This window comes from Pelobates fuscus, chromosome 4 (assembly GCF_036172605.1).
Source record: "Pelobates fuscus isolate aPelFus1 chromosome 4, aPelFus1.pri, whole genome shotgun sequence".
NCBI lineage: Eukaryota > Metazoa > Chordata > Amphibia > Anura > Pelobatidae > Pelobates > Pelobates fuscus.
This window is the reverse complement of record NC_086320.1, coordinates 241,261,048-241,277,657: the sequence shown is the minus strand read 5'-3', so window position 1 is coordinate 241,277,657 and position 16,610 is coordinate 241,261,048. Positions and strand designations below refer to the sequence as shown.

At 41.0% G+C, this 16,610-nt stretch overlaps 1 protein-coding gene across 1 annotated transcript in view; it reads right to left on the bottom strand.

The window, feature by feature from the left end:
• The window catches only part of LIMD1 (LIM domain containing 1), a 331,045-nt gene that overhangs the window by 159,476 nt on the left and 154,959 nt on the right, over positions 1-16,610 (bottom strand). Inside the window, exon 5 of the mRNA XM_063450621.1 lies at positions 1,869-1,931. Coding sequence (XP_063306691.1) covers positions 1,869-1,931 — 63 coding nt within the window. The remainder of the gene's footprint in view (positions 1-1,868; positions 1,932-16,610) is intronic.

The following is a 16,610-nucleotide window of genomic DNA, read 5'->3' as shown; positions in this document are numbered from 1 at the left end:
TGCTGTTTGCAGATTACTTACATATGTGAATATTTGTTTGTGAGTGTGATTTATCCTCTTTTGGTGTGATTTTTTTTTTTTTTTAAATAAAATTATTGTGTCATGATCTGTTTTGTTTTTCACCCCTTGACTGCCACTAATGCATTGACTGCCCTTTTGGTATAATTTTCATTCAATGAACAGTATAGCACTGAGCTGAAAGGTGGCCAACTGTTTCACCCCTTTCACTGTAAACACTTTGAAAAAGCCAGTTTACAGGGTGAAACATGTTAGTGTGTAACTTTATTCTATTTCTATTGTTTACTATACAACTAGTCTATTGTTATCCACACATATGCTACAACTACACTATATTGTTTGCTTTATTTCTATATACATAGACCACCCTCTTGGGATCAATACACCATTTTAATAACCACAGGTGGGGATTATACCGCCCGGGCGCATCAACTGGAGCAAATTAATAGCTCCACTCGCTGTAAGGGTAAAATGTTCTTTTTTTTTTTTCCGGAAATCAACAACTAATCTACTACACTATATCTCCTTTTCTTGTCCTCTTTCTTTTGTTTCATATGTACCTGGATCTGAAGACTCTTGGCAAGATGTATTTCTCCTAGGCTTGACCAGTTTTGACACACTTCCCACAATACTCACCCTTTCCTTCGTGATCTTGTGATGCCTCCCTTCAATATTTAAGAACGTCCTGTCCCAGAGACAGGACTCCGGCGAAACTACCGAATTTCGTCCTAACAGAATGAGAACAGTTGGTCCATTTGTGTTAGGACGACCTTCGGTACTTTCTGTTCTGACTGGAAATTCAATCGAATGAATGAAACTCCGACCCTTATTGTGCCACATCTGAATCTTGCAGCTGCTTAGTAAATATCTCCTTAATTCCCCTAATTGGGAATTTCCCCTTCTGTTACTTAGTGCCCCCACCCGCCGTTCATGGGTGGGGGCTGGGTGGGGAACCATAGGTGCCCCCCCCCCCCTTTATTACTCTTGGCCCACACCCGCCGCTCATGTGTGGGGGGGGGGAGACAATAGGTCCCCCCTTTTGTTACTAGGGCCCCCACCTGCCGCTCATGGATTGAATAGCCCCCACTCACTGGGGCACGGGTGGGAGCTGGAAGAGGACACTATGCCCTCCCCTGTTAATTATTTTAATAGATGCTCTCACATGGGGGACCAGGGCTAGGTGGGGGGCTTTTTTTTTTAGAACAGTGAGCAGCCAATGGCTGCTCACAGTTTAATATACATGCCCCTACTTGCGGCATAGCGAGTAGGGGCATTCGGGATATTTCAATCTCCCTTATGCTAATATAGGAGTTATATTGACCCTCATAGAATGACAGAGGAGATGGGGGTAGTTAGGAAGTGGTGGGGAGCACTGCTCCCCGACGTTTCTATTTTCATTCACATATTGCAAAGAAGGAGCCGCGAGTCGGTAGCTCCCTCCTTGTAATGAACTAAACGAACAAAAAAGTCTTAATTCGTTTGTTTGAATTTTTTATTCATCCATTCGTCTTTTTGACGAATTAATGAATTGAAGAAATTCCCGTCCGAATGCACAAGTGTTCAACTGGGCAGGCATGGGAATTTCATAGCGCTATCTAGTGTGGGCAGAAGACGTATCCCACAGGGCCTTCATATGCCCAGAGAAAGATGGCGGCGCCCAGGACCTAGGTCTGGGCATTTGAGGGTGACTAGGTGGACAATAAAATGTATTGAAGTCGGGAGAGGGGGGATGGTTAAAAAAAAAAAATAACTGATGCGGCCATGACAGTGCCACTTTAAATTTAACTTGTTTTATTACATTTTAATTAACATTCTATTTTTAACTATACAAAGTGGAAATATTTGCTCACCATATCCATGATCAAATGTCCACACACAAAGCACCTGTCTGCCGATTGATGGAAACCCGAATACTGAAACAGAAAAGTATAAATTTACTATTATGGTCAGTATCAAAAAGAAGTAGACGTCTGTCTGCTGAAATTTGAAAATGTGTTAGTCTCCATCGTTTTTGTAATATTGGTTTGTGTTTTCTAAGTTGAATAAGTCTTTTATGTATTTATCTTCTTTGGTTAAAGGCCCGCCAGGTTAATATACATCTATATTAACCAAAACATATTAATACGCAATCTGACGTTCTTTATAAAAAAATATGCATTTTTTCTACTTCAAAAGCAAACAATAATATACTTAACAGGTGGTATTTCTTAACGACATTAGAGAGAGTGAGAGATCTTTTTAAGTAGTGGTCTTTGAATCATCAATTCAGGACACACCAGGAGAGGAGTGAGGAGAGAAGTAGAAAGAGAACAGGGTCCTTCGTCCTCAGTTCTTTATAGGCAACATTACGTCAGAACTTTTAATTTAGACTCTTGCCATATAAGGAAACTCCCCAATCTCCCTATACAGCACATTCCAGAGTCCTGATGGTGCAGAATAGCAAACAACACCTGTTCTTTTTATCCCATTAGACATCCACATCTTAATATGTATTTGAATAGGAACACATAGAAAATATAATATTCAGCAGTTTCCTTATATTTACCCATATCACTTTAATAGATTGTAGAACATGTAGGTTTCCCCATGGTTATCAGTAGTAATCTAGAATATAATAGGAATAGCAAATAGGTATAAGTGTTCCTATTTTGAAGGGACAGTTCCCATTTTGGGCACAAATAAATTTTTACGGTCTCAATGTTCCTCATTATTAAGCACTCCATATTGTTACTTTGTCTGAGAGTATAACAAAGCTTCACAGCAATATTCACAGTAATGTGTTTGTAATAAATGTGTTTAAAATTCAAAGAAAGGACTAAGGAACATGTAAGGTCTCCCAAGTTAAGCATAGAGAACCCCATCGCCCATCACCTTAAGGAATTCCACTCAGGAGATTCCCAAGGACTTTGTTTCTGTGGGTTGGAACATGGTGACTATGACCGGTTCTTGAGACAATGTGAGAGCTTCTGGATTTATCGCTTGAAGACTTTTCAACCTAAAGGGTTAAACAAGGGCTTCTCTATTGAACCATGTATTTTTTACTGACAAAAAACGGTCCTTAAAGACCTCGGACGTACCCGATACGTCTGTGGGTAATTAGATCTCTGGAAGTGATCATGCAGCTCTAATGGTATTGCAGCAATGCCTCGATGTTGAAGCATCGCTGCAATACCCCCTCACTGCCGGGGGCCACTGTAGACCACCGGGTAATGGCTCCTCCCGGAGCGATCACTTCTGGGTTGCTCCACGTGGAGACCGGCAGTTAGACAGAGCATCGGAAACCTTCAGGCAGGCTTCCAATGCTCTGTCTCTACTGAGTGCATCGAGGGATCTAAGTAAAAAATAAAAAAAATAAGGTTTGTTTTTTTTTAAATTAAATAAATAATATTAACCCTCTACCCTCCCTCCCTCTCCCATGTACTTACCAATCACCGCGTTCCCCCGCCGGCGATCGTTCTTCTTTGGGGGACTGTCTGGACTGAGCCCAGAGAGTCCCCCCCTCTGCAAAAAAGGACCCCCAGGGGCCATGTGACCACTCTAAAAGAACGGTCACATGGCCCCCATAATTTTCCACAGTGCTGCCAGCAGGGGGCTGCCTGAACTGACAGGCAGTCCCCCTGCTGGTGGAAAAGTAAAAATAAGGTTTAAAAAATAAACAAACAAAAGGTAATACATAATACCCCCCTTTACTCATTTTAATAAAAAAAAACTAGCCCCTTCCCTGCCGACTGATCACTGACTACAGTGATCAATTGGCAGGGATTGCATTTTACTATGATCTGATTTAAAAAAAATAAAATAAAGAAAGAATTAACCCTTAGGGGTTAAATTTATTTTATTAATTAATTTAAATATTTTTAAATTATATATTTAGCTAGCTGGGGAGGTTGGAAGTTAGTGGGGAATTGGGGGATTTGGTGTTAGGCTAACTAAGGGTTAACTTTAAAAAAAGTTTTAAAATAAGCTTTAAAAAGTTAAAAATTAAGTTAAAAAAAGTTTTAATAATGTTTAAGTAAAAAAAACAAAAAACAAAAAACAAAAAACACCCCCCATTACCCACTCCAAATAAAAAATGAACCCCTTCCCTGCCAGTTATGGGAAAATGGGGAATTTACTGTTAGTGATGCTTACTGCTAGTTAGGGGTTAACGGTAAAAAAAAAAAGCTTACAAAAATATTAAATCTGTAAAAAAAAGTTTAGGAAAGTTTAAAAAAATTAATAAGCAAAACAAAAGTTTAAAAAATAGTTTTCAAAAGTAAAAAAAAAAGTTTTAAAAAGTAAACAAATACATTTAAAAACGCTCATTACCACTACACCTGGAACAAACTAGAGAAAAAATGATCCCACGCTAAGGTTCAAAATATGCTTTTTGAATTACCCCAGGGTGTATTCTTTAATAAATAGTATGTGTTTGAGAGGAAGTTTCAATAACCAACCATCTAAACTACTCCAAATTGGAACATGGACACAGCGTAAAACTTCAAAGTTAGAAAAAAACTGAATGGCTGCGTCTCAAATGTGCCCCTTCAACATCCACATATACCTGGCAAAGGTACATACAGGTGTATTGCTGTACTCAGGCCACATAGCTGAGCAACATATGAAGTATTATACAGTCGACACTTTGTGTGTCAAAAAGGCAGAAACCCCGCTTATTACCACTACACCTGGTACAAGCTAGCGGAAAAATGATCCCACGCTAAGGTTCAAAATATGCCTTTTGAAATACCCTGGGATGTCTGCTTTAAGAAATGGTATGGCTTTATGGGCTATTTGGATTATATAGCCCGGTAAAATACTCTAAAATGGGACATGGGCACAGCGTAAAAATTTATTAAACTTAGAAAAAGACTGGAATGGCTGTGTCCCAAATGTGCCCCTCCGATGTCCACATATACCTGGCAAAGGTACATTCGGGGGTATATTTGTACTCAGCCGACATAGCTGAGCAACATATGAAATATTATACAGTGGTAGCACACATAAGGTTTGCAAAATATACTGTGCAAACTCACTTTGTGTGTCAAAAAGGCAGAAAAGGCTAGCGGAAAAAATTATTCCACGCTAAGGTTCAAAATATGCCTTTTGAAATACCCTGCTGAGTCTACTTTAAGAAATGCTAGGCCTTTGTGGGGTAGTTTGAATTTAAAACCTGCGAAGATGCTTGGAAATTGTACAAAATTCAAAGTTCGGTAAAAACGGATATGGCTTGGTCTCTTATATGGCACTGTAGCTTCACAAAATTGTGCCAAAGACATTCATTGGGGGTGTCTTTTTACTCAGAAGACTAAGCTGAGCACAATTTGGGGCTTTTGAACTTAATGGCACATATGAAATATATAAAATGCCCAGCAAAAATGCAATTCATATGTAAAAAATGCCCCAAATAATTTTTTTACCACATACTTTGGCATATATTGGTGAAAAAATGGGGGCATGCTAAGGCACAATATGCACCTTATGAGATACCCTGGAGTGTCTACTTTTACAAATGGTAGGCCTTTGTGAGTTTTTTTTGAACAGTCAAACTGTTATAATACCCCAAATGGAAGCATAGGGTCATTAAATCCGTCTCTCAAAATTCTACTGTGAATTCTGAAAAGGACAGGTCTCCTATATGGCACTGCAGCTTCACGAAATAGTGCCAAAGACATACACTGGGGGTGTCCTTTTACTCAGAAGACTTAGCTGAGCAGAATTTGGGGGGTTTGAACTTAGTGGCACATATGAAATATACAAAATGCCCAGCAAAAATGCAATCTGTATGTAAAAAATGCACAAAAATATTTTTTACCACATACTTTGGCATATATTGGTGAAAAAATGGGGGCATGTTAAGGCACAATATGCATCTTATGAGATACCCTGGAGTGTCTACTTTTACAAATGGTAGGCCTTTGTGGGGGTTTTTTGAACAGTCAAACTACTATAATACCCCCAAATGGAAGCATAGGCTCATTAAATCCTTCTTGTCAGGATATTTATATCGGCAGACATTTTGTGCTAAGATAGAAATTAAAAGTGTATATTGCCTGAGTCACTCAGAACAGAGCAGACTCCATTTTGGATTTCAGGCAAGACAGACACATTTATTTCCTTGCTTTCAGTAACACTAGCCACTAGCCTGAGCTAAGGAATGCTTTATATAAACAAGCCAAGTGATAAGCAATGAAGCAGGGGGATGGAATGCTCTGTTTAAATGTTAATAGAATAGAAATAATTTTAAACACAGACACTAGTGACAGAGAAGACTAAGTAATTAATTTTACTTTCTAAATTTTACAAGGTCCCATTGTAAGTAAGGGGTGAAATTGAGTTTAGAACTGTCAATTTTAGAAATTACAACAGGAATTGTCTATGCACTGTCTGGAAAAAATCCAAAGAAACGCTTTGAACTGACAGCAAATTTAAGTTATGGTAGTCATTTTAAATAAGCCAAATGACGTCAAAATCGTCATCAGGAAAAGTTAACTCTTTCCTGGATAGGAAGGTTTACTGAGGCAAGACAGCCCTCTATGGACCAAAAATCTAAATTGCAATTTGCAGGTTGACCACACCTTCAGTATCCTATTGGTTCTACCAACTAATGATGTACAGAGAGTCTGGCCCTTTAAAAAGTTAGGACAAAGGGAAGAGAGAGAGCTGAGTTTGGGCTTTCAGATTCAGACATTCAGAGAGATCCAGGAAAGATATTCAGGACACTCAACTCTCAAACTCTCTTGGACACAACTCAAGAAACACTCCTTGACACTTAGAATTTTACTCTCTCTGGTTACTTTCTAACCAATATCACTTTTCTCTATTACTTACACACCTCCATACAACCAATCATACTCGCATTCAAGTTCCTGGGACTACCTACTCATCTGATGAGAACATCTACATAACTGGTAATTATGCTGGTTTTATTTAATTAAAATTAATTAATTAAAAATTTACGAATAGCATGATATATGACTGGATAAATCAGGGTCAGATTTCAATATTTAGAAATCTTAGTTAACTAAAGAATATATACCGTATTTTTCGCTCCATAAGACGCACTTTTTTCCCCCTCAAAAGTGAGGGGAAATGTCTGTGCGTCTTATGGAGCGAATATGAAGCATTACTTACCTGTCTTGTAGCGTTGGCCGGCAGCACAGGGCGCACCGCGGGAGGGAGAGGGGGTAGAATGGAGACTATGGGGAGGGAGGGGGGTAGAATGGAGACTATGGGGAGGGAGGGGGGTAGAATGGAGACTATGGGGAGGGAGGGGGGTAGAATGGAGACTATGGGGAGGGAGGGGGTAGAATGGAGACTATGGGGAGGGAGGGGGGTAGAATGGAGACTATGGGGAGTGAGGGGGGGAGAATAGAGACTATGGGGAGGGAGGGGGAGAATGGAGACTATGGGGAGGGAGGGGGGGAGAATGGAGACTATGGGGAGGGAGGGGGGAGAATGGAGACTATGGGGAGGGAGGGGGGGAGAATGGAGACTATGGGGAGGGAGGGGGGAGAATGGAGACTATGGGGAGGGAGGGGGGGAGAATGGAGACTATGGGGAGGGAGGGGGGGAATGGAGACTATGGGGAGGGAGAGGGGGAGAATGGAGACTATGGGGAGGGAGAGGGGGAGAATGGAGACTATGGGGAGGGAGGGGGAGAATGGAGACTATGGGGAGGGAGGGGGGCGAATGGAGACTATGGGGAGGGAGGGGGGAGAATGGAGACTATGGGGGGGGAGAATGGAGACTATGGGGAGGGAGGGGGGGAGAATGGAGACTATAGGGAGGGGGGAATGGAGACTATGGGGAGGGGGGGGAGAATGGAGACTATGGGGAGGGAGGGGGAGAATGGAGACTATGGGGAGGGGGGGAGAATGGAGACTATGGGGAGGGAGGGGGGAGAATGGAGACTATAGGGAGGGGGATGGAGACTATGGGGAGGGAGGGGGGGATGGAGACTATGGGGAGGGAGGGGGGTGGAGACTATGGGGAGGGAGGGGGGAGAATGGAGACTATGGGGAGGGAGGGGGGATGGAGACTATGGGGAGGGAGGGGGGATGGAGACTATGGGGAGGGGGGATGGAGACTATGGGGAGGGGGGATGGAGACTATGGGTGGGGGGGTGGAGACTATGGGGAGGGGGGGATGGAGACTATGGGGAGGGGGGATGGAGACTATGGGGAGGGGGGGGGATGAAGACTATGGGAGAGAGGAGAAGACTATGGGAGGGGGGGACACTATGGGACAGGGGAGAAAAAAAATATTCTGAACAAACTGTCCCATAGTAAGAAACACTATGGGACAGTTTGTTCAGAATATTTTTTTTCTGGGTTTCTTCCTCTAAAAACTAGGTGCGTCTTATGGTGAGGTGCGTCTTATGGAGCGAAAAATACGGTAGTTATAAACATTCCATTCTGCAGGTGGAATTAAGAATAATTATATATTAATGTGATATCACGTGTTAGCATACCACTGTTTTTATCCCGGTGTATTGATTTGCTCTAAAATAAGATAAGATATCTTTTTAGGCAAATTAAAATTCGGCTTCTGTAAAAATCTGGTAGATTATTCTTATTGGATGGTTGCAGGAAATGATTAATGAGCTGGTTTGAATGTTATTTTAATTGAAAATTACATGAGAATAGGATATTATATGCCTAGGAGGATCTAGCCAGCATTGAAAGGGTTACTCAGTTGATCTAACTGTTAGCCAAGGTTGTATGGCTTTTCGCTGGAAGTTTAGCTTTCTGTGTCTGTGGTACCCCCATGAATCTTGTAAGTCTTGACAGTTGATGCTCTTAGCTGAAAGATTGTTTTAACATTGCCATTGCATTGCATACTTATGTTATACTAAATATTCACTGATTATTATCATGCATGTTGCCTAATATTATTATTATTTTATTTGTCACAATAAATTATATCTATTTTTATAACAAATTGTGATTTTTTTTTGTATGGAATACATTTCACTCACATGATAACGATCTCTAAGATCTAAGAGAATTGAAATAGTGGGCAATTCTCAACTGTATAATATTATCATCCCATAAATATCCCCACAGTCTCTCAAAATTCGGCTGTGAATACTGAAAAGGACAGGTCTCCTTTATGGCACTGTAGCTTCACGAAATAGTGCCAAAGACATACAATGGGGGTGTCATTTTACTCAGCATATGTAACTGAACACAAAATAAAACTTTGTACAGGAATAGCACACACCTACTTTACAAAATACACATGAGAAGTTCTTTGTTATAAGTTTGTGTGCCAAAACCCCCCCAAAACACAATTTTACTCCAATATTTAGCAGAGGTTGGCGGTAAAATGGCTAAATAAATTTTTTTTAATTACATTCCTTATCCTGCACTAATTGTGCACACATTATTATTGCAAAAACTGTAAAAAAACAAACAAACTTTTTTTTGCATTTTTCTGTATTTTTTTATAATAAATCAGCATATATATATATATGTTACACAAAATTAAAGCCCTTTCTGCCCTTTAAAAAAACAGTATATAATATGCGTCAGTGCAATAAATTGGTAAAATGCAAATTGCATTTGAACGCAAACAGCAAAAAATGCTGTTGTCATTAACCCCTTCAGGACCGCTGACGGTTCAGGACTGTCAGCGGTAAAACGTGCGTTTGGACCGCTGACGGTCCTGAACCGTCATAGCGGAAAACGGGCTGCGGGAAGCGATCAAAGATTGCTCCCGCCAGTATAACGATGTAACTATCTGCCAGACATCCCAGTCAGAGAGTAACAGCAAATTGTGGCGTGTGAGCAATCCGCGATCGCTCACAATTGGCTGCTGTCAAAGTGGGTGTTACAAACACTCACTTTGACAGTGATCTCTGCCCCTCTCTCCTCTGTAGCATTTTGTGAGGCGAGAGAGACAGAGATCGTGATAGTTTGTTGCAGCAGAAGTGTTCCAGAGCTTTATACAGTATCTAAAGTGAATTAAAAAAAATATGTTTTAACCCCTCCCCTGCCAGATCTGTTACAGCAGTGCATTTGTACTGTCTGTATTTATTTTTTTTTTGCCCTTAACCCCTTAAGGACCAAACTTCTGGAATAAAAGGGAATAATGACATGTCACACATGTCATGTGTCCTTAAGGGGTTAAAGGGTTACATTTTTTAAAAAATCTGTGTCTTGGTCTGTCTTAGTCAGTCAGTTGCCTTCCCCCAAATCTCCATTAGATTTTTGTGACAGGAGTCAGTTTAGGGATTGCTGTTAAGTCTGTTTTAGTAAAAAAAAAAATAATTTTTTGTGTGTTTGTAATTTGTTTTAGTCGTGTGTAAAACATGCAGCATCTGTAACTTGCAGGAGGCATATGCCTTCTTGGTGTCAGACTCTGACACCACTGACACTGCATCAGATTTTGACCCAGGTCAGTTTTCTGACACGTCTAGTCAAGACGACATGTCATCTGTGTGTGAGCCGGCTGAAGAAAGAAGCTGTGCTTCCTCTGCTACGCCGAATGTGGAGGAGGACTGGGTACCTCCACAGTTAGCCGAGCCCAACGTTCCCCCTTTTAGTGCCAACGCAGGCATTAATGTTAATGTGGATGGCTTCTCCCCAATGCAGTATGTAGAACTATTTTTAGGGGATACCATCTGGGAGGAGATTGCTTCCCAGACTAACTTGTATGCTACCCAATTTATTGATAACAATCCAGGTAGCTATACAGTCAGGGAGCATGACTGGCATCCCACAGATATCCCAGAGCTTAAAAAATTCTGGGCTCTTACAATGCTCATGGGGATTATAAAGAAGCCATCGATTCGCTCATACTGGAGCACCAACCCAATAATGTCTAGTCCAGTATTCTCCCAAACCATGCCTAGAGCCAGATACGAGTTACTGCTGAGATTTTTACATTTCAGTGACAATACCCTCTGTCACCCTAGAGATCACCCCCAATACGGCTTTATAAACTACGCCCACTGCTAGACCATTTTCAGGACAAATTTTCGAATGTTTATACCCCCCAACAAAATGTATCCATAGATGAATCTCTAATGAAATACAAAGGGAGATTAGGGTTCAGACAATACATCCCCTCAAAGCGCTCTAGGTATGGCATAAAACTGTACAAACTGTGCGAGAGCGAAAGTGGATACACATTTGCCTTTCGTGTATATGAGGGGAAAGATGGTCAACTGGACCCTCCTGGCTGTCTTGACTCCCTGGGGACAAGTGGGAAACTTGTATGGGACCTACTAAACCCCTTGTTTAATAAAGGTTACCACCTTTATGTGGATAATTTTTATAGTAGTGTCTGTCTGTTTAAAACACTTTATGGTTTACAGACACTGGCCTGCGGCACTGCCAGGAAAAAATTCCAAAGACTTCCCACGATCTCTCATAAATGCAAAATTTAAAAAAGGCGAATGTAAAGCACTTTGCAAAGCTGAAGTGCTTGCACTAAAATTTAGGGACAGGCAGGATGTCAACATGCTAACCACCATCCATGACGAACGCATGTCAGACGTCTCTGTCCGGGGCAGAGTAGAGTCCAAACCGGTTTGCATCAGGGCGTATCAGCTGATGCAGCCATATCTTATTTTACGAAAAACCAAAGCATGGAATAAAAAGGTAGCTATCTATCTGATGCAAATAGCAACCCACAACTCATTTTTGCTTTTTAAAAAAAATAATCCAGGGAAAACCACCTTTCTCCAATTTCAGTTCAAAATAATTTCTTTAACAATGTATGGAGATGGACAAGTTCCAACAATGGTGCAAGCTCAGTGCAAGAGTGCAAGAATCCAGACATTTTAATTTTAAGTTACCGCCAACTGCTAGAAAAAAAACCCACCAGAAACGTTGCCGGGTCTGTTTTAAAAATAGGAAAAGGACAGACACCCCTTTTTACTGTCCAGATTGCCCTTCGAAACCATGACTGTGTGTAGGAACATGTTTCAAGCTGTACCACACAGAACAGTTGTAAGAAGTGTTCCTGAATTTTTATTTTATTTTTTGTTTCTTTGGAAAGCAGCCATTTTTTGTTAGTCAGTTTCCTTCCCCCAAATCTCCAGTTAGATTCTATTTGCAGGAGTCAGTTTAAAGATTGCTGCTAAATGTACATTTGCTACCTGCACATTTGGCCTAACAAGTTTTCTGGCAGTAACACATAACCAGCTGGCCAAAACCAGACGACGTGTGCATAAAAACTAGAATAAAAAAAATTACCACTACACTTTCTTTGGGGGGCAAAATGGTTGGGGGAAAGAAGTCAAAACACCCCATCCTCTATAACCTTTGATGTCTACTTTATAAAAATCTATACTATATTTACTGTCATGATGGTAACATTAACTGGGGGGTACAAAAATATGTCAAACTGAAGATAGACCAAGCATACCTATATATCAAGTTGAAAAACTGACATGTACAAGTTCTGATTGTTGCCTTTTGGCCCCCAAACAACCTAGCAACCCTATACATGGGGGGTATCGCTGTACTCGGGAGATGTTGCTGAACATATTGGGCAGTGTTGGGCAGTGACACATAACAGGATCTCTTAATTCATGCCTAAAGTACAATGTGTGTGACAAAGAAACAAAAAAAGATTAGTATCCAAAAGTTTGACAAAGGCTGGTGGTAGAATTCAGTGCATGAAAAGTGTTAAAATACCGCCATTTAAAATACCCTGGGTTGTCTACTTTTCAAAAATATATGGTTTGATGGGGGTAAAATACATTGGCTTAAATGGGACATGGACGCAGGTTGATTACATGTCAAAATTCCAAGCTGGGAAACTGATATGCGCACCTGCAAAATGTGGCCTTTTAGCCCCCAAACAACCCAACGCACCTATACATGGGGGATATCCCTGTACTCGGGAGATGTTACTGAACACATATTGGGGTGTTGTTTGGCAGTGACACATAACAGGATCTGTTAATTCATGCCTAAAGTACAATGTTTGTGAAAAAAACTGAAAAAAAATGTACTAACTCAATGTTTGACAAAGCCAGGTGGTAGAATTAGTGCGTGTAAAAATTCCACCATGTGAAATACCCTAGGGTGTCTACTTTTCAAAAATATATGGTTTGATGGGGGTAAAATACATTGACCGGCTTCAAAAATTTCCCAAATAGGACATGCATGCAGGTTGACTACATGTCAAAATTCCAAGCTGGGAAACTGATATGCGCACCTGCAAAATGTGGCCTTTTAGCCAACAAACAACCCAACACACCTATACATGGGGGGGTATCCCTGTACTCGGGAGATGTTACTGAACACATATTGGGGTGTTCTAGCAGTGACACATAACAGGATCTGTTAATTCATGCCTAAAGTACAATGTGTGTGAAAAAAACTGAAAAAAATTACTAACTCAATGTTTGACAAAGCCTGGTGGTAGAATTAGTGCATGGGAAGTGTTAAAATACTGATACCGGAGAAACTGACGGAAGCCAAGCACAGAGAGATGGACACAGGTTTCTTCAGGAAGGAAGAGATTCTTTATTCGATTCACCGACCGGGACTCAGAGGGACTAATGTCACCAAAATACAACAAGATCTGAGCCCCGAAAAATAGTGTAGGTTCCTTATATAGGCATGTAACTCCACCCATAATCAGCTCCACCCACACATACTCTTACCCAATCAACCGAACAAGAACTAACTTCCTGTTTGACCACATGGCTTGCCCAGCACAATGGAGGAGGGGAATACTATATCCTGTATCCTTGCACATGCTCCGTACACTTCTGATTGTATCTTTGCCACGTGCAACCAACCGACCGATACACCAGTATATGCACGTACACATACCACGTGGTAATCTCGGCCTACTAAATTTATTTTTACCGAGATTCCACCACATTCCCCCCTTTGATGCTTCTGATATTTCACAATACCAGATGCATCACTTAACCATAGTTTGCTTACACCTCAGGTTGCCATGAACCAGACCAGACTTTGCGACTCCCTAAGGATATAAATCTCTCAACATTCCTCTTCCTGTACTAGTTCTCCCTGATTTAGAGCCTCATACTTATATATAGCCATTATCTGTGCAGCAGCCTTTCTCTCTGCTATATTTCCTATAGTGCTCTGCACAGACCTAACTACCAAAGGAATAAGACATGGTAGGAGAAGACACAGCATCAAGATTAGCATGACTCCACCTACCAATGCCTTAAGTCCTCCAAACTGCTCATGCCAGTTACCAAACCAACTACTTGGATTATACCCTTTCCATACCTGAGTAAGCACTTGCGCTAGTTTAACCATATGGCTAGTAAGCTCAGCTATTGCTTGCCCGTCATCATCTATTTGAAGACAGCAATTGCTTAGGTTAAACTTCCCACATACACCTCCCTCTACTGCCAATAGGTAATCCAAAGCTAATCTATTTTGGTAAACGGCTGTCTTCATCCTAGTATTATGTTTCGCTAGGAGATTGAGCGCTTGCGATGTCTCGTTGGTAATTATCTCAACCACTGCCTGTAACCTTATAATACGGTTGAGCATATATATTGGGGTTCTATATCCAAAAGTACCATCCTCTGCCCATGTAGCTGGCCCATAATAATCTATAATATGCTGGGGAGGCCATTCACTATCTTCCCAGGTACCTATCTCTAAGGGTCCCCTTTTCTTCCTATGATTCACATCATATACCTTAACTCCCAAAGTCACTCCTGTTTCAATAGGCAACAAGAAGAAGGATGGTTTGAGCATACCTAAGACACATGCCCCTTCCCAGTCATGTGGTAACTCCGAATAGGCTTTCTTACCACAGATCCAGTACAAATTTGCTGGGGCTTTCCAACTAGATGTAGAAGATAGGTCAAACCACACGTCCTTTAAATTGGTATAACTTGCAAACGGGTTAGGTGGTTCTGAGACATTTGAAGCGACCACCAAGTTGTATTCTTTGTATTATCATCATAAGCTTTTTGCCCTAGACAAGTCAAGTCTCCTACAGATGTATTAAACATTATTCCTTTCCTTGCTATGCAAACATAACCTATAATGGAGGTCTTTAATCGCCACTCAGATATACCTCTAACACTCATTTGATAATCAGCTTGAGAAGATATTATCTGTTCAATTGTCTCAGAACCAGAATACATTACCGCCTTTGCTTCCCAGGGCCATTGGTCTCCCATATTAGTACCTCCACACACATAGCAGTTGGTCACATTAAGACTACCAGCAATACTCTCGGCTAGATCAATAAACAGGTTCTTAGCATTATGGGGGTTTCTTATTTTCTACACTCATCTCTTCATAAAAAGAATGGAAAACCTGATGAGTTTGGGATGCTACGGTATCGGTCTCTATCCCTATAAATAATATTGTCCCAGCATCCAAACCCGTCCCATATATCTGGAACCCAAATAAGTTTCCAAACCTATCTATAAACTGTTCAGGATTATTAATAAGTATATGGACTGGATTACACTCCATAGACTTACAATATGGTTTGGTAGACAACTTAGTAACAATCATATCCTTATCTACTGTCTGTCCCCAAGTTGCCCACCCTACACAAGACCAATATGGACAATAATTATAATCCTTATTTGGGCATTTTGGATCTATATACTTGTTCTTACTACTGGGGCAAATATATTTATCATTAGACCCATACGTTCTCTCCCATTTAAGATCCCCGCATACATTCCACGGTTTTCTACCACTTGATATCGCCTTACATGCATCAAATAGCAGAACACCCGAAGAATGTACGGTTTCTAGTATTGTCTTATTTATTAGGATCCCCTGTGAGTCTCCATTCCGAAGGGTCAACCAAATTGTACGGGGTTGATACTCTGGATTGAAGCACTTAGGTTCTCCTACTCCTAAATGGCATACACTATAATCTATACCTAAGTATCTACACCTAGATACATATCCTTTACACTCATATTGTAAATGCCAAATAAGGGTCTGGGAAATATGATTACCTGTTTTAGTAGTCTTAATGCAAACCTCACAGCCAGGTGTGTCGGTACCTCTACCTTCCTGAATAATTAAAAACACAAATATATACATTATCAAATACATTTCTCCTGACATCTTTATCCTAATTCTTCGTCCGTGCGATGGCACCTCAGCTTCCAGGATGTAAGGGCTGCAAGGAATGGAGTTCTTCAGGTCCTCTCTTCCCTTCAAGACACTCTGGCGATGTCACGTGGGTAAGTGGTCAGGCTTTATTATGGCCGTCAAAACACCTACTTGCTGATCTCCTTAATTACGCTTGAAGTCCCAATATCTCATCGTCACTCCGACTGAGTTGTACGCTTTAACCGGATCTTGCAGGGATTCTCTGGATCTGGTGTAGCTTGCCAAGAATCTACAGCTGCTGGTTTAACCCTGGAGTGATGAATCCACGGAGTCACTTCGGTCATCTTTATAGCTGTAGGGGTAGACAAAAGAACAACATAAGGACCTCTCCACTTAGGCCCCAACGGTATACTGTTCCACTTTTTTATCCAAACTTGATCTCCTGGATGAGAACTATGAACAGGTGGATAAATATTCACAGGTAATCTATCTTGTACCCATTTCTGTGCCTCCTCCATAGTTTTACCCAACTCTACAACCTGCTGCCGGGTAATTCCTTCTCCCAACTGA